The 27576-nt window shown below is 30.1% G+C and overlaps 2 protein-coding genes across 5 annotated transcripts in view; one reads left to right on the top strand and one right to left on the bottom strand.

The window, feature by feature from the left end:
• Positions 1 to 10621, bottom strand: part of LOC142329603 (uncharacterized) — a 46819-nt gene extending 36198 nt beyond the window's left edge. Inside the window, exon 1 of the mRNA XM_075374320.1 lies at positions 10465 to 10621. Within this exon, the coding sequence (XP_075230435.1) occupies positions 10465 to 10534 (70 nt within the window). The 5' untranslated portion in view covers positions 10535 to 10621. The remainder of the gene's footprint in view (positions 1 to 10464) is intronic.
• On the top strand, positions 10010 to 25600 carry LOC142329604 (uncharacterized). 4 transcript variants are annotated; one of them, XR_012757531.1, is made up of 5 exons: positions 10010 to 10398; positions 11774 to 12130; positions 13417 to 13600; positions 14548 to 14658; positions 19631 to 19757. XR_012757531.1 is itself a non-coding variant. In XM_075374322.1 (4 exons), exons 2-4 carry the CDS (start codon positions 11806 to 11808, stop codon positions 25357 to 25359), a joined length of 525 nt encoding a protein of 174 aa, XP_075230437.1. In that variant the 5' UTR covers positions 10010 to 10398; positions 11774 to 11805; the 3' UTR covers positions 25360 to 25600. The 4 variants fall into 4 exon arrangements, 2 of the variants coding, with proteins under 2 accessions (XP_075230437.1, XP_075230436.1); XR_012757530.1 differs by having other exon boundaries at positions 10011 to 10398; positions 14545 to 14658; XM_075374322.1 differs by lacking the exons at positions 14548 to 14658; positions 19631 to 19757 and adding an exon at positions 25344 to 25600.
• The last annotated feature ends 1976 nt before the right edge of the window (positions 25601 to 27576 follow it).

The raw sequence follows: 27576 nt of genomic DNA on the forward strand, positions 1-27576 counted from the left end.
ATCTTTTACTGAACACAGTTTAGTCGGCAACTTAAAAAATTAAAACATGAAAAGTTGGTCAATAAAATAGGGCATATTCTTGGTTTAAGTGTTATTGCTCACCTATTAATGACGTTATATGGATCAATTTAAATCTAAAATCTTTCTCACAGTTTAAAATACAAACACAGTACACAAGAATTATTCAAATTACCCACTGGTTTCTAAGTTTAAAGTGAACATCAGTACGTACATACCTATTAGTAAATATGTGGAATTAGTACACACTCTTACAAACAAAACTGCCAAAATGCTCTCTATATACATAACAAACAACAACAACACAACAACAAATATAAACCATTAAATGAACTGATAAAAAACAAATTAATAAATTTTAATATCACATATAAATTTTTCTTATAAAGGAAAAATCTACTAATAATATTATCCGACATAGTGAAAAATGGAAATCCATAGACAGATAACCATAAAAAAAATAATACAGTTCAAAGAACATTAGTTAAATATATTTTGTTTCTGTTTTTCACCAAAAATTAATAGTTTTGTTTCATTTTAACTCTTGAAAATTTTATAAATTTTTTTTTTTAGAATGATAGGCAAAATTAAAAATATGTAACTACTTATGTGAATCATAAAATCAATTACTTTTATTATGTTTTTTTTTTTTCAGTGTGAAAGGACTGGTACACCCGAATGTTGTGAAAATTTAGTTTGTGAGCATCCATGGGATTCCGAAGAAACTGAATGCATGTTACTTACACTTTAACATGGTTACATTCTACAAATAAAAAATATTTTATAAGATGGATGCAAAATATAAAAAATCTATTTTATAATGTAATACAACTCATTGAATAACTATGTTATAAAATAAATTGAGTAAAATGTTCATAAGTATTACCTATTTAAAATTTCTATTTCAACAAATCCTATTTTTACAAAGTGTAGTTAATTTATTACTCATAATGCACTGAATTTTTACTACCTAATAATCTATAGCGTGCATAGATTACATATGCATTTATCAAGTTTTGTTTAAGATTTGAAATTAACATTAAGCAAATGTGATCAAACCAGAATTTATACTGATAACTGATTTTTATATTACTCGCTAAACAGTATCAGCAGATGTTAGATATTATTAGCCTCATAAACACTATAGTTTAGTGTTATACAAAGCTTGTGCACCAATAAAACATTTGCTAAACCAAAATTTACAAAGAAATGATCAGTTACCATCAGGATGTATATCTAAGCGATGAAACTACATAAGTTTAGTAATTAACATCTATAAATCACATATACAATATTAAGTAATTCTAGGTGTAGATTTTTAATCATCCCTCAGACAGTACAAACTAGAGACTAGCTACTAATTAAGTAGCTACTATTATTACTTTTATAACGATAAAGATCTGGCTGACTACCCAGCACTTTGAAATCAGTGAACTCATGAATAGGATTAATAATTGGAGCGTTGGGAGGAAAGGTCTTTGATGAAGGTTGGCTTAAGTTAATGTTATGGTAATATAAATCCCTAAATCTGAGTCATTACTGTATATACATACAGTTGAACCTCTGCATAACAAAATCAAGGATCACAGGAAAACATTTGTTCAATAGAGGTTTTCATTAGGGGTAACAAGAATTCCTAGTCTAATTTTTTTTATAAACATTTTATGATGAATTAAAATTAAGTACAATTATTTTTCTTAATAGCACTATAGAAAAAAAAATGTAAACGTATTTTTTTATGTCATGCGTTACATACCTAATACATTATACGTACTGTATAAAAAATACATATCTAGGTATACATACTTACCACGCACTTAGAATGGATGTAGGCTATACTTAAAGGCTTATTGTACTCAGTTGTTGGTTAACACAATGTATTATTATTTCTAGTATATAACTTTTTCACAATGATACACAAAAAATGAATACACTAACTTTTTTAAATCTATTAAAAACCACTAACTCTAATGCATTCTTTAGTTTTTGATAGGTAATATTTATAGCATATAATTTTTAATACAGTATTAATTTATTACTTGAAAAAGTGGGTAATTTTCTGTGTTTGAATAAGATACATTCAAAAAAAGTTTCATTTTTTTAAAATACTGTCAGGTATTTCATCCTTGACCTGTAGTCCAAGCCTAATTGTTTTAAATGACTGTAAAACCTCATTGTTGGTAGGTTTCTCTCCTGCTGGTCTTTGTAATTTTCATCATCATCTACTTCTTCTACCAGTTAAGAGGACTCACTAGCACTATGAAGTATGTAGTCATCATCTGGAAAATCAGAAACAGTAACTAATTCATCAGCAGTGATGAAATCTTCCAGTGTAACTTTATTACTTACATTTGCAGTTGTTTGGAGGAAATTCCAGTGACGTTTTAACTGTACTAGTGTCATATCATCTTCTTCATTCCATTCTGTCGTAGTGGTACTGAAACCAGCTTTACAAAAACAATGGAATATTGTTTCACTGCTAACATCATCAGTTGGCATTCTAGTTTTCTATAATGGTTACAACTTTTTTCAAGATTCTTTTTTGGTAGTGCAATTTAAGATATTTAATTACCCCCTGATCCATTTGTTGTATAACTGATATTAAATTTGGTGGGGAAAATACGACTTTTACTTTATTTAATACAGCATTAATGTCTTGAGGATGTACTGTACAATTTTTCTTTTTTGTCTGATAATCTGTTTTTCTAGCTTTTTTTAGCTTATCTGTAAAAATGTCGGTAGTCATCCAAACCTTTTTGTTAAATGTATAGTCTACCTCTAGAGATTTAACTCCTTGAAAACAACGCAGAGTTTTACTTTTGCCGATTACCATCATTTTAAGTATTTCAGTCCCTGGCATGTTTGTAGCCACTAACAGTGTAATTCTTAATTTACTTTGTTTACCATCAAAGCACAGATCATATTTAAAAGTTAATGTTTGTTGGGTAAACATTTGAAAAATAGATCCGTCTCATCCGTGTTGAAAATGTATTTTTGCAGATATCCTTCTAAAATTGGTTTCAACACAGTCTGCTTCCAAGTTTCAGAGTCACTTACGCTGGCACTTGCACTTTCTTCAGGAATTACTTTATGAACAACACAATGTATTTTTTTAAACTTCTCTAACCACCCATTGCTGGCCTGGAAATCTTTGTGTCCTAATGCAGCTCCAGATTCCAGAGCTTTTTCTCTAATTAATGTCCCAGATAACAGAAGCTTTTTTCACGCACCACTGTCATCCATTTTAAAATGGCTTTGTCAATATTATATCTGCCACCTTTTCATTTTTTCTCACTAGATTTTCTTTATGGTGGTCTTGTTCTTGTAGTATCACATCCCGATTATTTAAATTTGTAGACAATGATCTCAGTGTGATTCCAAATTTTTGCATGACATCTTTTTTTTAACACCTTTGTCAATTTTGTGTATAATGCTAATTTTTTCTGAAAAATTAAGGCACTTCTGTTTTTACACTGTATACAGCCACTATAGAAATAGTACACTACTGTATAATGTGAGTAACGTAATCCAAAGACAAAGACCGACTGAACTAATCCCAGGAAAAATTATTGCTGAACTGTAACTGTAATAGAGGGAGTATGTGTTAATAAATGTTTAGGATTTCAGGAATTTCCACTACTTTAATGTATATGCATAAAGTAACTGCAGAACACATGTTTAAAGATTTTTTAGAATTTTATTGTTAATGGGTTACAAGAGGTTATGGATTAATTTGTAAATATTACTACATGCTACTTCATACTGTAACATGTTAATATCCAGTATGTCACCATTTTCATATTGTCAGATTGTTTACCTTAATTTTCCAAACTGGGCAAAATAACTGACTACTGATATGAAACAGTTAAAAATACCTAACAACATCCATATAAATACTTTCATCTTTGTTATTTTGATGTCAAAAAGTAAAAATTTTACCTGAACTGCTGGAAAATGCAATTAATAAGTATTAATAACAAGGTAGAAAGAGAAAAGACAGCTTGCTGCTTAATAATGTAGTAGCAAAACACAATCAATGACGTGCAAGTAAATTTTGATTTTCTTAATACTAATTAACAAACTTAAAAGAAATAAAATATAAATGGCACATAAGTTTCTTAATTTCATTACATTATTTTAACAACAGATGAAAGTAAAAGTAATAAAAATACAACAAGTAAATCAAATGTTAGAAATTTATAATTAATCTAATTAACACTTTTTTAAAAATTTATCTGTAAAGAAACTATGATATTTATACACAAAAAATAAATGAAACTGGAATATTATCTACCACCAAAAACATCCTGTTTAAGTTTAAAACATAAATAAATACTTATAAAACAAAGGCACAAAATCTGGGATCACAAAAATCTAGAACATAAACAGACCATTCTTCAAATTTAAGTATAGTAAAAAAAAGACATCTTATCTTTATCAGACACAAGATTAAAGTGGAAAATAATTTTCCTAGCTTCATAACATTCCTCTGATTCATTTAATGTAGTTCTTTCTTAATGTACGTAAAGAGTTTCATCTCCATATATGTGTTCAAGAGATCAAAAAGGAATTTAGAATCTCACACATCAGTCTGGAAACTCTTATCAACCAACTGTGAGTAAAAATATGATATGAACTTTTATCCAGCAATCATCCTGATATAAAATTATATTAACCATAGAGGAAGCAAAGACAGTGATGCCTAACAATGTTAATTTCAAATATTTTTATACCATTAGAAAAAGATAATATAATTAATTTTTATTTCATTTTTTTCCAGCAGGTAAGGAAAATGAATTATTACAACAATTCAAATAAAACTGGAGTCATTTACTAACAAAATAATATACTAAAATATCAATAATCCCTTATTAGTTCAACTCTGAATTCCTAACCAGCTGGTTTTATAGTATAGGTAGCAATTTATTTCTAGATGGAAAAAAATGATGCACCATTGCTGGTGGGACCTTAAAAAAAATGACGTAAAAGTTGTATTTGTTTGGTTTTTCACAAATAATTGATATGTAATACTGTATTACTGTAATAATACAAAGCGACTTGTATTTAAAAAAAAAAAAATAACAAAGGCCAAACTTCCATATTTAAAAAAGAATAAATTTAATAATATTATTGTTACCAGCACAAATTTTCTTTCATTTTATTTTATTCAGCAATTGTTTTAAATAATTCTTCTCAGACTGAGTTGATAAGAGTATTTTCATAAAACGTAATGAGTTAGTTATTTTAATAATTCATAACACAATAAAGATAATTTGTACAAATAGTTTGTTGCAGTGTATAGTGATTAATTTTCTACTAATGATGTATGACTTCATTAAAAAAAATTTTAAAAATCTTTAATAACAATGCAAGCAGTAAATTACATAATATTTAGTATTTTGTAATCCTCAAATTACCTAAATTCTTTTCCAGCTAATTTGTGAAATTCACAAGCAAAATGAATAGTAAAATTATTAATTCATGACTTACACCAGTGATTCCCAGACTGTACACTGTACTCCCTGGGGCACCACTGCCTCTTCACAGGGGCACCACAAAATTTTGTAAAAGCTTTATAATAAATTGAACCAAGACATTTATAATTATTGATTTTATGTTAACAAAGTAAAAAAAAAATAATGAAAACACATGAGTTTTATTTATTTTTATCTCTTACGAGTAGACATACTTTTACTTAAGGGTACCACGGAAAACTTTTAATTGAAAAAGGGTGCTGTTACTGGGAAAAGTTTGGGAAACACTGACTTACACAGTAAGTAATTTTAAATTCATATTTGGTAAATCTTTAAAAAAATAAAAATATTGTACAGTCCAACAAATAAAGGAATTCATTAATAAATTAAAGATTCCTTTGCAAATTTAATCTGAATTAATAGTAATAAAATTGGACCCTTTCTTAACAGTCTGCTTGCATCACACCACGCAATCTAACAATTAATAGTAACAGTTAATAAGACAATTAATATTAACAATACAACAGTCTTAATGACCAACTTACTATAATATGCAAAAGAATTCCAAATCGGTTTTCCTAGGGCAGGGGTCAGGGATTTTATTTTCCTTGGACCTACAGATATTAGTGAAGTCTGGCACAATAAAATCATTGAATTCAAATAAGAGTCCAGGAATAAATGGCGTCTCAGCATTTTTACTTAAATTATCTGCAAGTATAAGTTTAACTTATTAATTTTAGTTCTGAAAAAAGGTGAATTTTTCCAATCATTGAAGGCAGCAGTTGCGATTCCATTATTAAAGAAAGGTGAAGCAACAGATATAAATAACTATAGGGCAATCTCATAACTTTCATGCTTTTCAAAAATTATAGAAAAATTTGTAAAGATACATATACTATATTAAATTTAAAAAAAAACCAATATGGCTTTATTGAAAGAAAATCTACAGAAAATTCTGTTAAATTTTTTTCCAATGTCTTTGATGGATTAAATTCATGTTCAACTGTTGCTGAAATTTTTGTGGACATCACAAAAGCATTAGATTGTGTTGATCATAATATAATGCTGCAAAAACTTGAGGATTCTGGTATTAGGGGTCTAGCACAGGACTGGTTTAGAAGCTACATATCAGGCAGCGCCATGTGTAAGGGTAAAAAATTATTTGAGTTGATGTTCAGCTATTTCAGTTGGTATGCCACAAGGTTTAGTGCTCGGTTCAATTATGTTTATAATGTATATATAAATGATCTTGGTTCAGGAAATTTATTTGGACTTTTGTCATGTTTTGCTGATGATACAGTGTTGTATTATTCAGCTAGAAATATCGATGAACTTAGATTCAGAATGTTGAGTAATTTAAATCATCTAACACTATGGTTTGCGCCTAATAGGATGGCACTGAGTACAAAAACTAAATTTATTCATTTTAATTTTAGAAACAAACAGGAACCTTCTTACAATATTTATTTTAATGGTAAAATAAGTAATAATGTAATTTAAGTCTAAAATTGTCTTCAGAGAGGGGTTTCATTTGTATTTAACGCGTAAGTATACAAAAGCTTTCTATTATTAAATATCTGGATGTTTAAGTTGATGGGAACTGTAGTTGGAAACGGCATATCAATTTGGTTAGGATGCATGTATACAAGGTTTTCTGTAAAATATATTTTTTAAAGTTTTTTGTGTTTTTTAAGTTTATTTGCTTTGTTTTGAAATTAGTATATTACACTTTGATAAATAGTAACATGCAATATGGGATAAGTGAGTAGGATGGCACCTATTGCTCAACAATAAAACAAACTGTTATAGCTAAAAAAAAAAAATAATTTGGTAGATCTGTAGAGAGAGGAGATCTGACATACTTTTCCCCTGTTTAAAGACCTGAGTATGCTTCCACTTAGGCATCTTTTCATTTTCCGCGTTATGCATACCTTCTTCATTAGGGAAAGGCAGACAATTGTAAATTGTGTATTCAGCCAGATTGCAATCAAGGAATATGGAAGTTGTGTCATAAGCAAATGTTGAGGCAAAAATCAATTGTCATAAGCAAAAACCTTATAAAAGATTTTTTACATATGCCGCATTGAGCATTTTCAGTAAACTGCCCCTGTACATTGCAAGTTTAACTAATTTGAAGGAGCTTAAAGTTTGACTTTTTCTATTTGATAATGAAGATTTCTTGTGGCAGGCTTGAGTTGAATTTATTCAGGAATGTGGGAAATATATTGTGTGATCAGGAACTGAATTTTGTAATAAATTATGGAGTAATACTCACGTTATTACTGATATCTTTTTGAATTTTTTTTACCTGCCATCTACTTGCTCTCTGAATTGTTCTGAAGGTGCTTCAACACAATTTTCTTAATTAATGACATACCTAGCCACTTTTTTCACTAATGTGTCCAACTAAAAGTTGTTTTTTGTATTTAATTGTAAATTTTTATTTATAAATACTAGTTGTTATAGAATAATGAATAATAATTGTACATGTGAATTTTAGTTAAAAGAAGAATTTTAATTTTGAATACCACCTCCTAAAACCTAATTCAAAACAAAATCTTTTTTAATCAACCTATTTCATGAATAACTTAATCAATCAACTTGATCCCCTTCCCAAAACTTAAAGTTTATTGCAGTAAATTTATACCGCTCATTAAATTTACTATTATGTAGTTAATTTATACATTAATTGACTATTATCAGTAATATAATAACTCCTTTAACAAGTAATATAATCATAATATGATAATTGATGCTTTTTAATTTATACACAAACTTAAATGAATGCGTCTCAAGGATCAATTTGCTATCAACAAAATCGAATTATGTGGGTATAAGTATTTTTTTTACTTTCCTGGATAGTTCTATTGCTGCAGCAGCATAGTATAAAGGGAAAGAATAGCGATCAGCCAAAACTTTGGGTATCATAGTTTTTATATGTCAATGTTTCAATACTCTCTTAGTTCAAAAAACAAAAAAAAAAGTTATAGAGATTTCTGGAAGATGTACAAATGTGCATTTGTTGGCCTGTAATTAAATTAATATCTCTTGATTGAATCAACATAAACTCTTGGAAAATGGATTTTCTATGCATGGAGAATTGACAGTATTAAATTAAAAAAGGGAAGGAATAGTTTGTGAAATTTTGAATTTCTGAATAGTGGTCAAAGAAATTAAGCTTTAATATGATAAAAGTTGTTTAAAATAAAATTTTACATCAATTGGATGGCCTATTCAATACTATTTCTAAACAGTTTTTGACAAATATTTTGAAAACCAATTGATCAAAAAAGTTAAAATTTGGTACATTGAATATTTTGCTCTATATATATATATATATAGATAGATAGATATATGTGCCCTATGAGGGTTTATGTTATTTTAAATACAACCATATCATCAGAAGTTTCTCTTAAAATTTTTGAAAGTTTTAAAAAACATAAAAAGAATAAAAAATGTTCAACTGTAAGACAGCATTTGCTATTATTAAACTGTTCTTAATATATTTTAACAACTCTGAAAGCATTAAATCAATCAATTTAAAGAAACTTACATAATTTTTTTTAATGGTTTTATGTTATTTATATGCATGTTATTTTCTTTGTGCTGCACAAGCCCAGTGGTGAATTTCAATTTCCCATTAAAAAAAATTACGTTTTAAATCAATAATTTATAACATTTTTTTAATAATAATTAAAATAAAACTGATTTATAATAAACAGTGGAATGTTGTAAATAACATTGTTTTTTTAACTGCATATAATACAGTAAGAATAGCTTCAATTAATTTATTAAAAAAGAAAAAAGTAGTAAAGCAATGAAAACTGGCAAAAAATCATTCTCCAGTGTGAAAGTTAATTAAAAATACAGTTCTTTTTTTTAACCTCTGGGACCACCGTTAGGTATTGCTTCAGAGGATGAGATGAATGAAAATTTTGTAGCATGTGAAAACGCCATGCCTGACCGGGACCTCTTTGGCCCTTATTCATTCTGCACAAATCTTTCGCCTTTTACTTAGGTAGCATTTAAGTTGATGTTTGATTTGGTTCCCATCCCATTACTGTATGCAAAAATGGTCTAGTTATAGCCAACAATTCTGAAAAGTGTACATTCGTATTAATTTCATTGATAAATGAACTAAAAAAAATCACATTTATTAATTTTTATTGATTGGAAGAAGAAATAACATTTGCATGTCACTTAATTTTTGTGCAGCGATGAAAAATGTTTTACGTTTATCAGAATATTTTATTGCCACGAAAATTTATATTTGAAATAGAAAAATCAATACTGCATTGAATCACAATTACAACTGTTGCCTATAAAGGTATATAAATATTTATTAATTTTTTTTAAAATTCACTTATTTAAGGGCAATGATATTTATGTCCTCCATATTTTAACAGAAATTCAATAGTAATGTTTATCTACTTCATTCCCACTGCGTTTCGTACTGGAGAACTATGTGCTCCCACCTCGAACCAGAACTCTAATGTAGAGGCTAAAATTTTTTTTTGTTCAGTTTAAATTGCTGGTTAAAGATTGATAAATCCGACAATCTTTAGGTTCCATCACGTCTTAAAACTGATAAAAAATAAAGCCAATGCTTCGAAGTCGACGAAAAGTTATAACGAATGTATGTGGAATACCGCAGTGTTGTTCACGTAACGATGACAAGTTAAAAATGACCCGTAACTGTGAATATGCGATGTATTTCAAGCATGCCTACCAAACAATTAGATACCATCAAAAACTAACCTATATTAAAAGTGAATGGTAAGCAGCTACATCAAAAAAAGGTTAATGTAAGTTGCCTAACCTGATGTTTATGATATGGCGTCTAGTAACACCAAGTCGCGTTATATTTAATGTGCTGTATAGTGGATAAAGAACGACATCTATACAAGTAAGTAATTATTTTTTAAATTATTTCATTAAATCGATTAACAGGGTATAATTAATATTTACTTACCTGAGTTTACACTTCTGGATGACGTTAAATTTCTTATCTCTTCTTCCGTAAAACCGTCAAATTTATCCATGCTTGCAGCTCATCCCTCTTCTTCCTTCCATCCAGACAAGTAACTTTTCCCCCTCCCGTATGACTTCAAGGACACATGCATTGTTTTGATGACTTAAATGCTCAAATAAATTCCCTTGATGAAACTGTATACAGTTGAAATTAAACAGATTATGTAATTCGTTTTCGTGATTGTTATCATAAGGCTATTTGCGAAAAAAACTTTTGTGTTAAATCCCAACTTAGAACCATACATTTTAAATAGGTGATGGCGACGACTAGTTTAAATACCCTTTCGTAATGTATATATTTTTTAATCAGTTTGACACCTATTCATCAAACTTAATTAAACAAATACACAAGTAGTGCAATAGATAATGACCATTACTTATTTATTCTAATTTTGTATACTGTAGACTTAAAAAATTTGCAATGCTAATTAAGGTGGAAACTTACATTGTACTGAATTATTTATGTGACTTTTTACAACAGACAGAATTTCCCTTATATATTTTTGCAGAATTATGTAGAGAAAAATTATGCCACTTTGCATTCTGACCTATTGTTATATATCAAACAGTTTAATTAGATTGACAAAAAATAATAATTTAGTATTAACGTTTTCCATTCCTTAAAGTAAATTAGATTACAAGGGTAGAAGACCTTGCTCTACTCAATAAATCATTTCAGCCGCTATTAATTGGTTTCTTGTCCAACAGCTGTAGTAGGCAACAACCTTATTTTTTTTTAATCACTGTAAAGTGTTTAAAGAAGCTGTTTTCCTGCCATCTCTCCTTCCCGTAATAGCGGATCTATCCCAAGAAGAAGAGAAAAACTGAACTTATCTATCCTAAGAGGAGATGACAGTAAAAGAAATTATCAATTTTCAGATCGTAGTCTGTAAATTGAATAAGTACTTTGTACTGTCTTGCCCAGACTTATAACTATTTAACAGATTTATTATAATATATACTGCAATTCATTAGTAATCGTAGGATTGGCATTTTTTATACTGTGTATCATAATCTATTATTCCTAGGAATTTTTTTTTTCATTGGCAGCACTGTTTATTTTTATTGAATCTGTTATTTAATAAGTTGGCTGTTACTTAATTTGGCTGTAGGAAAGTATTACAAATAGAGATTTCTTTCTCTTTAGAAATTTAATTGTATGAAGAAATAGGCACACACAATTATAAATAATTTGATTCATACTTAACATTTTTAATGGTTTCATAGAATATAATAATTGAATGTTACAGAAATAAGAATTTACTGTTGATACTATCATATAATGGGGAAAGTCAGAAGATTACGACAAAAATATCACATGTTAAAAAAGAAAGGTGGTGATAAAAAGGAAGATTTACCAAAGGGTTTAACTTATGAAGACATTGTATCTGGAAGTTATGATAAAATAAATTTACCATCTAAATCAGATTTAGAATCAAACATATTTTCAGGTGTCAACATTGATATTGGTAAATTGAAAACATCACTTATTGAAGATGATAAAGTTTCTGTACGATCTGTTGCAAAATCATTGAAATATGATTCAAGTGGTAAACTATTGAAGAAAAATGAAAAAAGAAAACTCAGACATGAACTTTTTATGAAAAGTAAGTGCTTTTTTTATTATAATTAAAGTATATAGTAAAACCTCTATAATGATATTTTACAAATAAAAAAAATGTATTCTTATACATGGGTATACTTATCAGGTTAGAGTCTATTGAAATATTTTGCATTATTTTATTTTATACTTAATCCAATAAAATAAAATGCACATAATTTCATAACAAAATGAAAATAAATAATTTCAGTGGTTCTAGCCAATAAGTAGAAAAATGTCAGGATAATCTGGTATCTAAAAAAACCTTTTAAAATAACTTACTATTGCAGTGGTGCTCATAAGGCAGAGTGCTAATTACACTGATAGAGAAATATTAAATAAATATTGTCTAAGTGTGATACCATTTCTTGAATTGTTTTTTTGCATTCATTACAGATCTTTAAATGCAATTTTTCTATCATCCTTAGTTTTAAATAAATTACACTTCAAAAAAAATTAAGGGAAAATATAGTTAAAATCTGTAAAAATTTATAATTTTGCATGGCCATAACCTGTGTTAGAATGATTTTGCATTACAAACCCCATGTGCAGCTCAAGAGTTTCTCAACTCTTGCACCGATGTTGAGAAAAGAAAGTTACAGTAAACAAGAAGAAAGAAGTTGACAACTGCGACAATGCTCAAGATAGACATTTTGAATATTTATTTTGACATGTAAATGAAAAAAAATATTTGTTTTACATATGGGTTGCTTAATTTTATGAACTCTGTATGATACATCAGAAGGCTCCAGATATCTTGCCCTGTTTACATGGGTAGTATAGTTTATTGTATGCTATAAATAGTATAGTTGAAAATTGTAATTTATATATATGAATATACATAGATAATGCTAGACTCTGCACACCTTTATATTTTTGTGGTGGATTTCAATTAACCACATGTCTCAGGAGTGGTCGACCTGAGTCTGTTCTAGACTACATGTTAACCAGTACGTTTACACTTACATTCCACTACATCTGCAGCTATGTCAAACCTGGTGAGCTGGTAGCAGTAATTGCTTTGTCTATACACATACAAACCTAGACCTAGCAATAGCTGGAAAATTAGTTGGGATATATATATATATATACATATTATTTTACTGAAATTAATCTTCTTAAGATTAATAATATGAATCTTAAAAACATGACTGGTGATGCGGTATCCCATGAAAGTACTTTCACAAATAATTAAGGCAAAATATGTGTCTCAATATTCTATACTTTGTGGTTTATTTTAGAATTTAAATGTATATATATCTCCCTAAATATAAACTGTTCTTTATTTAATAGAATTAGATATTGTTCAACAAATGAGACATGAAGCAAGGAGAAAAAAGAAAAAAAACAAATCTGGTAATAATATTCAAAATATATCAGATGAATTACCACAGTTAGTAAAAATTGAAAACAGAAAACCTAATAAACCAATAAAAAAGAAGGGAATTGAAAAAGCTAAGAAGAGACAGAAAAACATGTAAGTAAAAATTTTTTCCACAATTTGTATTCAAGTAGTACATGTACATATTGGCAAATTTTAATTTCTTGTGTGACAATTTTTATTTTCTAAATAAAATCGATAATTTAGTTTCAGTGTTGTTAGAAAAATATAGCTTTAATTATACTTTCACGTCCAGAATTGCCATAGAATTATTACAACCAAATTCTATTTTTCTTCACTTAAAAAAATATTAAATCTATAGTGCATGACCATTAACCAATGGAGTTAACTAAATGAAGTTGTTTGAGAAAATATGATTTGTGTTTGCTTATGATTTCTAATAAGAAAAATGAGCGAGAATGCGCTTCATAGTAGAAAAAAACATGTTCAGAATTGCACATTCAAGTGACTATTGTCACCCCCTTAAGCACCAATACATTGGTTTAGTCAGTGGTTCTATTTCTAAAAACATGCCTTGAACTGTTTTTCTGGAATATACTTTTGAGTTCCAACACATCATGCAGGATACTGTCATCAGAAAATGTTTGCGGTGTAAAAAAATGTGACAAATCATAGGGGGTTATTTGAGTCATGTAATTTAGGTTCATGCTTTAAGTCACACTGATTCGGCTGGTTGAATAATATAGTAATATGTTGTTTGGGCAAAAACTCTCCACCATGACCAATCTATACTGTGAAAAATGGTCACATGCCAACCCCCTCCCCTATCAGATGTTTTCCTCAATATACTGTGAAAAATGGTCACATGCCAACCCCTTCCCCAATCAGATGTTTTCCTCAAAAAACAATCAAATATTGTTTTTAATTCTTTCTGTTTGTAAGGGTTATTTATAATCGCTAATTAAATGTGTACTTTGGTTTGTGCTGTATTATAATCGCTAATTAAATGTGTACTTTGGTTTGTGTTGTATTTAAGAAAGATCATCATTTTATCAAAGCATTTTTATAATATTTTTCAGTAGCATGGGATTTTGCTGGTTTTAATTTTTGAACAATAAAGACGCATCCATTGGCTTACAAAAGTTAAAGCCAGCAACTCAGGCTACTGAGGGCTTGACAAGACTACTATTTAGGCAAGTAACAATTAACAGTATATAAAATTATTCTACTCTGAATAAAATTTTAAGATATGGATATTTCCACACCTCTTTGGCCATTTGCAACAAAAAGTAAATGGCATCAATGACCCATATTCAGAAGTCATCATACAATATTTTATAAAAATATATTAATCCAGTCTGAAGGCAATAAGCAAAATGATGAAGAAAAACAAAATATTTCACTTTTTATTCCCCATCACTGATAAATCACCCAAATACATAACCACACTAATGTAATGCAATATTCTAAGAGTCCAGAAACTACAAAAAAGAAAAAAAGGTTTTTGCCCTATTCCTTCATGAGAGTTTGAATAAGACGTAACACCACCAAGAAAGAATCTTAGGTACATAAGGAACATTAAATTATGTGACAAAAAATTTACCAACCCTTTGAGTAAAATTTTGAGAGAGCCCCAAGTCTGTTATAACACATGACCACATCAGTTCAAAGCCCTTCTCTTTAACATTGCCAACGGTTCAATTAGAAGCTTATCTCTAATTACATTTTATACATTATCCCATCTTGTCCTGCCAAATATTCTGTAAGTATTTCATTTCAACTTGCTCTTGTGCTTATCCAGCTGGGTCAAACTTTCAGTTCGTTATAATAAGATAGGACTTTCTTTCTTTTCCTGTTTAGTCTCCAGTAATTACCTTTCAGATAATACTTCAGAGGATGATATGTATGAGTGTAGTCTTGTACATTCTCAGTTTCGGCCATTCCTGAGGTGGTTAATTGAAACCCTATCACCAAAGAACACCTGTTCCCACAATCTGGTATTCAAATCTGTGTAAAAATAACTGACTTTACTAGGACTTGAATGCTGGAACTTTCGACTTCCTAATCAGCTGATTTGGGAAGACGCATTCACCACTAGACCGGTGGGTTATAAGATAGGACTGAAAACTTTTATTTTAACTTCTTAACTTGCTTCCTTTTTCCCTGATCATTATGTTACTAAGCTTAAAGTAGGTTTGATTGGCTTTCCTGACTATTATTAATTTCACTGCCTCCTTTTCCATCAGATGAAGTTATAGTACCTAGGTACTCAAAAGGTGTTGAATTGTTCCAGCTGTATACAATCCCATTTAAAATTTACAGACTTTCTTTGATTAGTTATTATCATAATTTTCTTTTTTATTTAAACTGACTACTATTCCTCTGTCTTGTACAGTACTCAACTATTCTGTAATTCATCCTTAGCTGTTCGTAGAGGTGCAATATCGTCTGCATATACCAAAGACTGGTTGTACACTGCTAGAAGTTATCTGTTACCAATTACACTTCTCTTTGTTCTTCTTTTGCAGATAACGATTTGGTACATAGAATAATGAATAACAGTGTGTTTATTTTATTCCTTTTAATAACTTGCTCTCTTTACAGAAGCTTCATCCAATTCTTACATTATATAATTTAATTACAAAAACAATATAATATTGATAATTAGATAATGTTTAATGGTGTAGATATGATTTGTTTCTGGGTGACAAATGTCACTGTTTCTGGGTCATTCCATGTCAAATCAACAAGCATCACAACTTGACCATCACCAATTTCAACAAAATTCACATGATTGATCATATTAATAGTGATGCAAAAAAAATACATTTTTCAGTCTCTCAGTTTTTTGTGTAGGACCCCATAAAAAAGTGAAAAATTGCAAAAAGGAAGGTTCATGTAATTACAAAAAATTATTTTCTTAGCATATAAGAGCTAGAGAGCTCAGTTTGGTGCCATTTTAAAGCTCCAAGAATGGAGCCATGGTTTGGTGCCATTCCAAGAATGGGCTTTCATGTGATAATCACTTGGCAAGATTTTGTGACATTAATAGCTCAAGGTAACAAAAAAATTTATTTGCCCTTAAATATATCCAAGTGAATTTTTTTTAAATTTGAAAAAAAAATATTTTTTGCTTCCTAATCAATGTGTTGTACACGTAGTAAATATTTTGTAATGGGATTGCAATGTGATCATGGTGAAATAAAATAACAAACTTGTATGTGCTCACCACTTAACTGCAATTCATATACCTTCTAAAGATATTTGCAGAAGAATTACACAGTGTACACTAATAAGTTCTAAATTCTTCCTGTTGGATTTACCCTGGGATCTACTTTTGAAATAACATCACTCCTATGTATGTTAAGAACATCCTCAAAGTCTGGGTAGTGGAAGGATGATGAAAGTCCATTTGGATGTAAGAACTTCATTTTCACTGTTTGATTTTTCTCATTTGAGTCTAGAACACACCCCAACCACCAGTGACCATCATCTACAGCTCAAGAACCCAACAATTTCTGTGAATTCAAGATCATCCTCAATATTTGTTTTGCTTGCTACTGTTGAGTTGTTAGAAAATGAAAACACCCTCACTTGCACCTGATTCTTGTTCAGTGGAACAAAAGAATGGAGTTTCTGTTTACCTTGTATAGTTCTTGCTGTCATTCCTCTTCTTCCTCTTTATGTTTTTAATTGCACTGGAAAAAACTGTAATGAAAATGTATTGACTCAATGTTTCCATTTGCCCAGTCCTATAACTGTCATGGAGTCATGATCTAGTCATTGTAGATCATTTGAAGACTTGCTCTAGCTGCAAGTGTTTTAACAGTTTGTCCCACACCATCACGTTTTTGCAGTTTTGCCATGAGATGTGGCAAAAAAATGCCAATCTGCTTTGATCCCAAAGTCTGATTCATGGTAACAGAGGTTGAGAAAATTCAATCTGTTTTGTACTGAGATCACTGTAGTAGTAGAATAGGCTTGGTTTTTTTCTTTGTAAAATGCATGAAACCATTATGACAAGAGATGTATGCATCAATGTTTTTGTTATTGGATCTTGGAAATAGATCATGAAGGGGTGCATTATTCCAAGATTTATTACAAGATAATTCACCTTCTTTCACAGATTGCTTCAGAGGGGTGAGGTAACTGTACTGTTGACCAGCAAGAAATGAGTGTTGAAGAAGCTTCAGTTGTCAGAAGTTTCAAAAAGTATACTGATGAATTCTTCAATAGGTTTGACTATTTTCTCGAGAGAAGTTCTTTTTTCAACTTGTATCCACTGTTTGTAGGTGATGTTTTCAATGCAGTTGAGCTCGAAAGCTTCCTCAATCCTTCCCTGGACTTCTTCAAATCCAGGACAATTTTTGCAATTTCCAAAGTAGCAAGCTTCAGTTGGATTAGCACACACTACATATGTCATAATATCTTTGTAAGATTTAATTGGTCTGTCACCTTCTATCAGTTCTTACATTATACAATGCATAACCTGAAGTTTTGGGGTGTTGTACATATACAAACACTGTTGGTTCCACTTGCACCTGCAACAACACAGAACTTTGAAAATCGTATTTTCAGCAATGAATACCTCTGTTTACACAATGCAAAAGCTTCACAAAGATTACATCGAATTCATTTTTTCTGAACATGCTCTCATCTTCCATTTATCTTAGGAGAAATAAAATCTTTTCTGGGCATCATTTGAACTACTTCCTTACTCTAATACAGATCCGTTACTTTTTCTTCTGGTTCAAAATCTAAAGTTCTACCAGGTTTAGGATCAGGACATGACATTACACCTTTTTCTTTAACCAGGCATTTAGCTTTCTTGCAATGTAGTCTGATACTCCAAATTCATCTTGAATGTCTTTAAAGTGCATCATTTAAGGAGCGTTGTCAATATTTGCATCCTGATGCTCTTATCATCTGTACCATTAAATTTTTCCTTCAATTGGTTGATAATTGCATGGTCAGAGGAGAGAGGAATAGCATCTTGTTAAGAATCTGAATCCATGTTCAATATTTTACTTTTGAACACTACTGCTGCTTTCTTAATCTTTTCCTGAGGGTATTTTCACTCGCTAGTTGTTTTTTTTTCTGAATAGATGATTCATTTAAAACAATCAAACTTTTATTCAGAGCATTTACAGCTTCATCTTTTTCTGGTGAACACAAAGGATCTAATTGTTGAAATTCTGTATCAGAAGTAGATTCTTCAGCATTATTTTTAGCAGATGCTTCTAACTGTTTGTGGAAAGTATCACAGATTTTGTAACCTTATTTAAGAAAAGTGAATGTACAAAGTTCTTGCTTACACTTCTCAGCTTTTCTTATAGGAATTATGACTTGATTTCAAATGGATAGCAACAGTATAATTTACTTAAAGCTGTAGAAGTTGATGGTTCCAAACTGGTCAGTGTATTCTGGTCCAAGGCTGTGATGAATTAGTCATAAAACTCCAAACCTGTCTGAAAGGCAAGCTCAGTTAACAGAGTGACTGAAAAAATATTTTTTGCATTAGTTTGTAGATATGATCAATACTCTTTGGGATTACACCACTGAACCTTCTGATAACCCAGACTGAATATTACTTTATTTGTCTGAACAGGATGAAACATTTACATTTTTTGCTGGCACTAGAGTGCATGTCATAACATGCTACTCTTCTACCACATCAAGTGACCCAGTCTGGAAGGGGAGGATTTTCATTAAAGCAATTGCCACATAGTTTCTGGTAACCCTGAACTGTTAATATCACAAAACCTTGCCAAGTAACATATCACATGAAAGCCCATTCAAGAGCTTTAAAATGACACCAAAATTAGATCTCTATCTCTTTTAGGAGTTGAGAAATGTATTTGTTTTTAATTACCCAAACCTTGCTTTTTTGCAATTTTTTACTATTTTACTGTGTCCTACACAAAAAACTGAGCGACTGAAAAATCTGAAGAAAAAAAATTGTTCCATCACTTCATGGGTAGAGCCAAACCTGTATATTTTATTTGAATTACTGAACATGAATCTGAGAAGAATTTATTTTTATTGATTTGATGGGAATGACCCTACTAGTAAATATTTTTATTTTATTCTCTTATTTATATAATTTTAGAAATTTAAATAATTAAATCTTATATGTATTGATTAAATGAATTTTACATGTTACAGGTTAGATGATATATCTGCATTTCATAAAGTACTTAGTGATCCAAAATTTAAATCTGATCCACTTAATTGTATATCTGATTGTGTACAGAAAAATATTTTACATGATGTTAACAATGAATAATATTACTGTTTAATGCATTTAAAAAATGTGATATTTTTGTAATTATTTCTTGGTTTCTGTTGACTTATTTCATTTCATTTTCTTAGTTATCTTTAATAACAAAGGTTATGCACAGAATAACTAAGGAAATAAGCCACCAATCATTTTGTTTTGTGGAAGGAATATTACTGTGCAGCATACAAGTTGTGGAACATACAACTGACACAGATTAACTCATGAGTATACAAATAAAACTTTAGTGATTGCACTAAACACTACATAGAAGAAACTGAATGCCCATTCATCCAGATATCAGGAACATGTACAAATACAAACAATACACATAGAATCATCATTTGTATACAGAATCTACTGAAGTAACTTAGTGTTTAAGTACATGATCAATTTTAGTATCACCTCATAACCAGAGCAACCATACAAAACAATATAACATGGAAATTTAAAAAAAAAATAATACGTAGCACATAAAACCAAGATACTCTTAAACAATATGAAATTTACTAACTAATAACATATTAAACAAGTAAACACAACATAGATTGATTTACTATTTAATCGTATACTAGATGTTTCCTAGATTTTCTATGCTGGGTTTCTTTACAGCACAAAGATGTAGTTGCTAATTAGTTCTGAAAAGTCATTTGGAAAAAAGTTCCATTAATTTCAAAGACAGTTATAACTTTTAATAATTTGAGAGATTTAAAAGTTTAAAATTATTATGCATTTAAACGGAGTTTAAGTTAAAATTTGTTGTAAAAGTTAGAAAAACTTCTCTTTTTAAAAAAAAAATCTGACACTACATGACTTCCTTGTACGCCTATTAGATACATATACACATTTTTTTAAAATGAAAAGTTCATAAAATTTTATTTCATTTATAACTTCTGATATTTTTTCATATTTCTTTTTATTGTTATTATTGAATTATAATTAAAAAAGTTTTTTACAGTCAGAGATTAACAATTATTAATAAATCAATATATTGTTGTGGTGGATAAAGTAGGGAACTTAACCATCTTGCTGTAATTATTGAGCAACTATGATGCAGTATAGTAATTAGCCACTATGCTTTATGGCGCACATTGGCTATCCTGAGGTTTTGTACTGTGCATGTATAGTTTTTATACGGATTTGCTGTTTGACCTTGAATTTTCATTCAGTATATATGTGGGCTGTACCACATATCACATTGTTTTTAATCTCTTTGACAATTTTATTTCCTTTTCTTATATTTTTATCACAAGTTGTTAAATAGATTATTCAATAAAACATTCTTAATACTACTTAATCTTATAAATACTGGTTTTTATTTATAAATTAAATTAATTATATTATGTCACCTAATCCATAACTCACTTTTTGTCAACTTATTATTCCTAAATGAAATATTTTTGTTTAAAAAACATCCATCAAATGAATATTTTTAATAATACAAACACTAGATGAACATAAAATTTATTTCCAGATAATTGGGTCTGAATCACGTTTGATATTATGCATTATGCAGACGAAGACAAGCACACAACTTCCTTTTACAGCACATATATGTGCCATACTGCAGTGAATGTTTAAAAAAAAAAGAGATGAATATTCAAACTGATGTGCCTTCCCCTTGTAAGATCCAAATATTTCATAATTAAAATTTTATTTGGCTATAACTCGAACCAATGAAAGTAAGTACCACTAATGATATATCATTGAAAAGCTCTCAGTGAAGGCTTATTACTGCAGTTAAGAAAAAGTCCAAAATTTAATTTACATTTTTTGGACACTTTGGGTTCAGTCGATTGCAATCAAAACGGGAGGTGCACAATTACATGTTACAACAGTCCTAAATTCATAATTTCAACATCCTACGGCTAATTGTTTTTGAGTTATGTGAGATAAATATGTACAGAAATCGCGCCAAAACTAGTCAAAATAGATATTTTTGTTAAAAATCTGAAAACCGAAATTTTTTGCTATCACAATACTTCCTTTACTTCATACAAGGAAGTAAAAATGAGATCAGATGCAGGTCCAATGTTCAGTTTTAACTTACTGATCCTGGACAAGATGTTAATCTGATCCAGTCAAACGCCCAGTGAGTTAATCATATGCTTCCTCTACTCTTCCCTTTCTAATCATTCTTAGTAGGGGGTCAAAGAAGTAATCACGGCATCTTCTTCAGCCACTCAATCTGCTTCTCCTTTATTACAGCACAAAAACATGATAATTATGAGAAGGCCTATCTGCAGATTCTTCCCTACTAGGGCGGCAAAAAAAAATCAAAATAACTATTAGACTCAGTTTATAGCTTCTTACTCCTACTAAAATCTAAAACATCAAATTTAATTTCCTTTACAACCTTTATTATAAAAACCCGTGTATTTAAGGCAAATACAACACAGGAACTGCTGCAGAGGTTTGCATAATTAATTAATTTCTTAATGTGGCAATTCTGAATGGTCACATGAATCTCTTGATCTGAATACAGCCTATTTATGATAGAATAAGCTTAAAAGGAGGACAGAATTCATTTAATTTAAACTTAAGATGTTTAGGATGCTAAAGATGTGATTTACAGAATTTTATTTCTTAAAAGCAAGAAAAGGAGACAAAAATAACAAGCAAGTAATATTGTTCTTTGAAGATTATTTAAGAATTTGCTAATGTGCAAGATAAAATATGTTTTACCTTTGTACTCAAAAAAATTAAAATTATTCATGATTTACACACAGAAATGTATTGCAGCACAATTTTTCATAATTATTTGCAATTCTTTCACTGGTGTTGTACATGGTGCAATAAATTTGAAAAGATTTGCAAGAAATAGATGTTTAAAAAAGTTGTTAATTTCTTCCTTAATAATATCAATCGAATATTGTGGCTTTTGTTACTGCTTTTGTCATTAACCACTAAAAAATCCCAGCAGCATAACATTAGGATTTTACCGTAAATTTTCACTATCAGTTTCCAGAATGGTTCCAGTTTCCTTACATGAGATCCATTAGACTGTAAAGGATGTAACTACCTTCTTACAAACAACCTTGAATTATTAGACAGAACAACCTTGAATTTTAGATTGGAAAGGTATCCATCATATTTTTTAAAAAAGTAAGAACTACCGCACTACCAATCTTAACATCCCATATATTGAAAATGTTTACTAGAATAGTTTAGAGATGAGAAAAATGTTTACTAAATGTTAGTTTCATAAAACGCATGGTTATAAGGAAGACAGATAATCTGTCTGGTGCAATGGTGCAATAAATTTGAAAAGATTTGCAAGAAATAGATGTTTAAAAAAGTTGTTAATTTCTTCCTTAATAATATCAATCGAATATTGTGGCTTTTGTTACTGCTTTTGTCATTAACCACTAAAAAATCCCAGCAGCATAACATTAGGATTTTACCATAAATTTTCACTATCAGTTTCCAGAATGGTTCCAGTTTCCTTACATGAGATCCATTAGACTGTAAAGGATGTAACTACCTTCTTACAAACAACCTTGAATTATTAGACAGAACAACCTTGAATTTTAGATTGGAAAGGTATCCATCATATTTTTTAAAAAAGTAAGAACTACCGCACTACCAATCTTAACATCCCATATATTGAAAATGTTTACTAGAATAGTTTAGAGATGAGAAAAATGTTTACTAAATGTTAGTTTCATAAAACGCATGGTTATAAGGAAGACAGATAATCTGTCTGTCAGATTAATCTTAAAAAGGTATGTTTAAAAATGAATAAAGCCACCTAGATATAAAATAAACCCGTCGGTTTATTTTATATCTTGAGAAGCCATCTGTTAAACATAAGAGGCATATTCATAACTCGTGAGAAAAGGTTTTTACTTACAGTTTTAGTTTACTACATATCTACTTAACTTTTCCACGTAATTGCCATTCAGTTCTAAGCACTTTTCATAACGCTGCACCTGTTGAAAATGGCAGTCTTGAGTTCCTTGTTGTTTTCAAACTGTTGTCCACCAAGCCACTTTTTCACATGCAAGAAGAGGAAGCAGTCGCTAGATGCACGATTGGGACTATATGGAAGGTAGTCAAAAAGCTCCCAATGAAAATCTTGAATCTTCTTGGTTACGGCAGCGGTATGAGGATGTGTGTTGTGAAGGAGGATTACGCCGGACAAGTTTCCTGCGTCGTTGATTTTGGATCACACTTCTCAGTTTGGTGAGTGTTTTGCAGTACACGTCAACTGTAATTGTTGATCCACGTTCCACGAAATCAACCAAAATGATGCCCTGTTTGTCCCAAAAAATGGTAGCCAATATTTTTTGACTCTAGTATGGGGATGGGTTAAACATTTTTGGTTTTGGGGAAATTGAATGGCATCACTGCATTGACTGTTGTTTCGATTCTGCATTGGTGTAGGATATCCACATCTCGTCCCCCGCAACAATGTGGGAAAACAAATCATACATCTTGTCGATAGCGGTCCAAAAACGCTCGTCCACTGCATATTCTTTGCTTTTTCTGTTGGTCGGTGAGCATTTTCGGTACCCACCTTGCACACAATTTGTGATATCTGACCTTTTCTGAGAAAATTGTGTAGATAGTGCATCTAACATGCAGAAATTAATCAGCTAGAGCACATTAATCGTCGATCACATCACAGTTTTTGGTTCATTTGTTCAATAATTTCGTCAGTCTGAATACTGGGTCTGCCACTCCACTCTTCATCATGCAGATTTGTGCGGCCATTTTTAAAGTCTCAAAAACATAACCTTCCCTTCACTCTGTAGATCCACCCACTAGGCACAACTCCCAATGAATTTCTGCAGCTGAAGATCCTTTTACACACAAAAATTGAATCGCAGCATGCACTTCACAACTGGTGGGAGAAATGATTGTTGCAGACATTACGATTTGCATTCACTGGCAGGCAAACGACTACAAAATCAAAACAACTTGCAGTGACTTCGTAAATAGCCAATAGATGGTCCTGCATGCGTAAAACTTGTTCAGACCCACTAATAATTAAATATAAGCCGACAGGCCTTACTTTATGAATATGCCTTATAGAACTAAAGAAAACATAATTTTTAAGAAAATTATGCTGAATTATAAAACCAGAAATAATCTATACAAGAATCAGGAACAGTGATAAGAACAGAAAAGCAAGGTAGGTTCTTTAAGTTGTGATATAATATGTCTGCTGATGCTTTCTACTTATATATAAAAAAATTTCAGGAATTGAGAGGCAAATTTGAGAATAGGGTGATTTTCCAAGAAAAAATATGTTTTTTTTTTTTTTGTATCTAAAACTAAAAATAAGTAATAAGAGATTCTAAATAGCACGGCTTCATTGGTAAAAAATTAATTCCACTTGAAAATAAATAAAATATAAAAAAAAGTTAGAAAGGAAGAAAATGAGTTAAATGCTAGGGAAAGACAATACACCAAAATCTGCAGAATTGTGTGAAGAGCTTTAGTGAGAAAAGTTTGTAAAGGACTTATTTAGCAAAATTACAGCAGATGGACAAAGTAAGGTAGTGATCAAAAACAAATTGTTAGAAACAAGGCGCTTTCTTAAAAAAGATTTATCAAATATGACCTAATCATTAAAAATCTAATTTTTTTTTACAGGTTTAGTATTCTTTAAGGAGCAAAACATGAACTGGAAATGCAGAAAGAAAAAGAACAAAGCTGTTTGAAATATGGATTTTCAGGAGGCTGTTGAAAATTAAGGGATTGAAAAATTATAAACTGAAATGGTCATAAAACAAATGAGAGAGAGAGAGAGATTTGTGTCTTTTAAAGAAATAAACCAGACTAACAAGCCATATATATTAAAACAACCAGGTTTAATTATTGGATGTGTATAGAATGTAGTAATCGTGCTGACATTAAAAGATTGGTACAGAACAGAAAAGCATGAAATCAATTAAATGATTGATGATAAAATTATATACACAAGTATATACGTATGCAGATTGATACATTATAGAAAAATCCTTATGATCATGTGATCAATCAAATCAACACATACATATATAAACAATTTATATCTAAATTGTTTTGGTGGTTTAACATTAATATCATTCATATTAATATTAAAATTTAATATAAAATTTTATCTGCACAGTGGTCAATATTTTTTATAACTTCTGAATTTTGAATCTGTCGAAAAAGTTACTGTTTTATAAAAGTTTTTAAGTTATGGATGAATATGCCAATTCTGCTGTCATAAACAATTTATTTTATTGTAATTATAGAATTAAATACCAACTGAAGATGCAGGATCCTGTGAAAATCAATTCTTGGAATTAATATGGTAAGTTTTATTTACTGTGTTTTGGTGGTTTAAATGCATTTAATAAAAATATATCCTTTTATAATACAGCAAAAAAAGAATTTTAATGCAAAACAAATTACTGGACTTACTTCAGTTAATGTAATGTCTGTTTATTAAAATTGGTATCCTCATATGATTCTAAAATATCTTGAACTATTATAAAAAAATAAAAGTACAGGAGTTAATAAAATAGCTAAGAATATAAAATACAAATTAAAAAGAAAAACAATATTTTTTTTTACAATACACATTTCTTACTGATAAAATTAACTTACACTTTTCTTTTAATTAAAAGATAACAATTATGGTTTACACTCCTCGTGATAAGGTTCTAACGTACGCAAATCACGCCATGTTGGCGGTAAAGCGCTATACAAGTGGTTATTGCATCGTTTACAAGGACCATTGAATAAATTTATATAACTATGGAACCACGTCTGTAAAATAAAATTAAAAAAAAATTAAATTATCAGTGAAAATGTTACAGAATCATAACTTAACCTTATATTAAATAATTCAACATTTTTGAAAATTAATAGTATATCAGGAAATGTTAAATCAGAACACGCCGCTCCCAAGTAGGTTCAAAATTCCCAATCTCCAGATGAAGTCTAGGTGAGATAGGCACCTACTGCCCAAAGAAAGCTTTGAGCGTTCCTTTAAGAGAGATTTTCTTATCTTATACTACTGCTACTTTGATGATGGCTCATTGTTCCCTCATCCCAACCCATAGACACCCACTTTGTGGCAATTCTGGTCGCCACACCACACCCTCTGTTCCGTGCCCTGAAGTGCTTTACCAGATGTCGTCTTTAGACCCTCTTAACTGATTACATCTCACAGGCCTCAGTTGGGATACCAACAATGCAAATGCCTCTGCCGACAGTTACATCAGTAAAATTTATTATCTCAGCCAGTGCCTTTGCTTTAGTCTTCTGTCAAACACCTTCATACTTCTTTTCCTACAATATCATCCTCTGAACTAGCTAACTGAATCTGGAGAAGCGCGAATCCTGCACTTAGTCCAATTCTAAAACAGACACTTGTGACTGTAAATGTCTCAACCATCAATTAAGTAACAAGTCAATACAATGCTAAACTCGTACCGTTCAAAAAATGTTATACATAACAATGAAAATAGATATAGAACATTTTTTATAATAAATTAGTATAATATATACACTTTTTTGGCTTATACTATGCATTCTTATAGCTAAACTATTGAGTGGTCTGAAGGTGATGGTGAGGGGGGTCATTTACTTCTTAATTTCAAATGAAAAATGCCACAAAATAAGCCTAATTTGTGCTAGCTGCTAGCAGGTTCTTCTCTTTAAACCTCGAACCAAGCAATTCTAAATTTTCTTTGTTAGATGTAAGTCTCGAACCAAATTGTTTAGTTCAGACTGTAAGTAAAGTTATGGTGCACACCTATCTCTGGGTTCATACTCCTCAAAGTTATCTTTATTTAGATTACTTGTGGAACCAACCGTCTATTTCAGGTAAATTTTCTGGTGGAACTGGCAC

Source organism: Lycorma delicatula, chromosome 8, assembly GCF_047948215.1.
Source record: "Lycorma delicatula isolate Av1 chromosome 8, ASM4794821v1, whole genome shotgun sequence".
Lineage (NCBI taxonomy): Eukaryota > Metazoa > Arthropoda > Insecta > Hemiptera > Fulgoridae > Lycorma > Lycorma delicatula.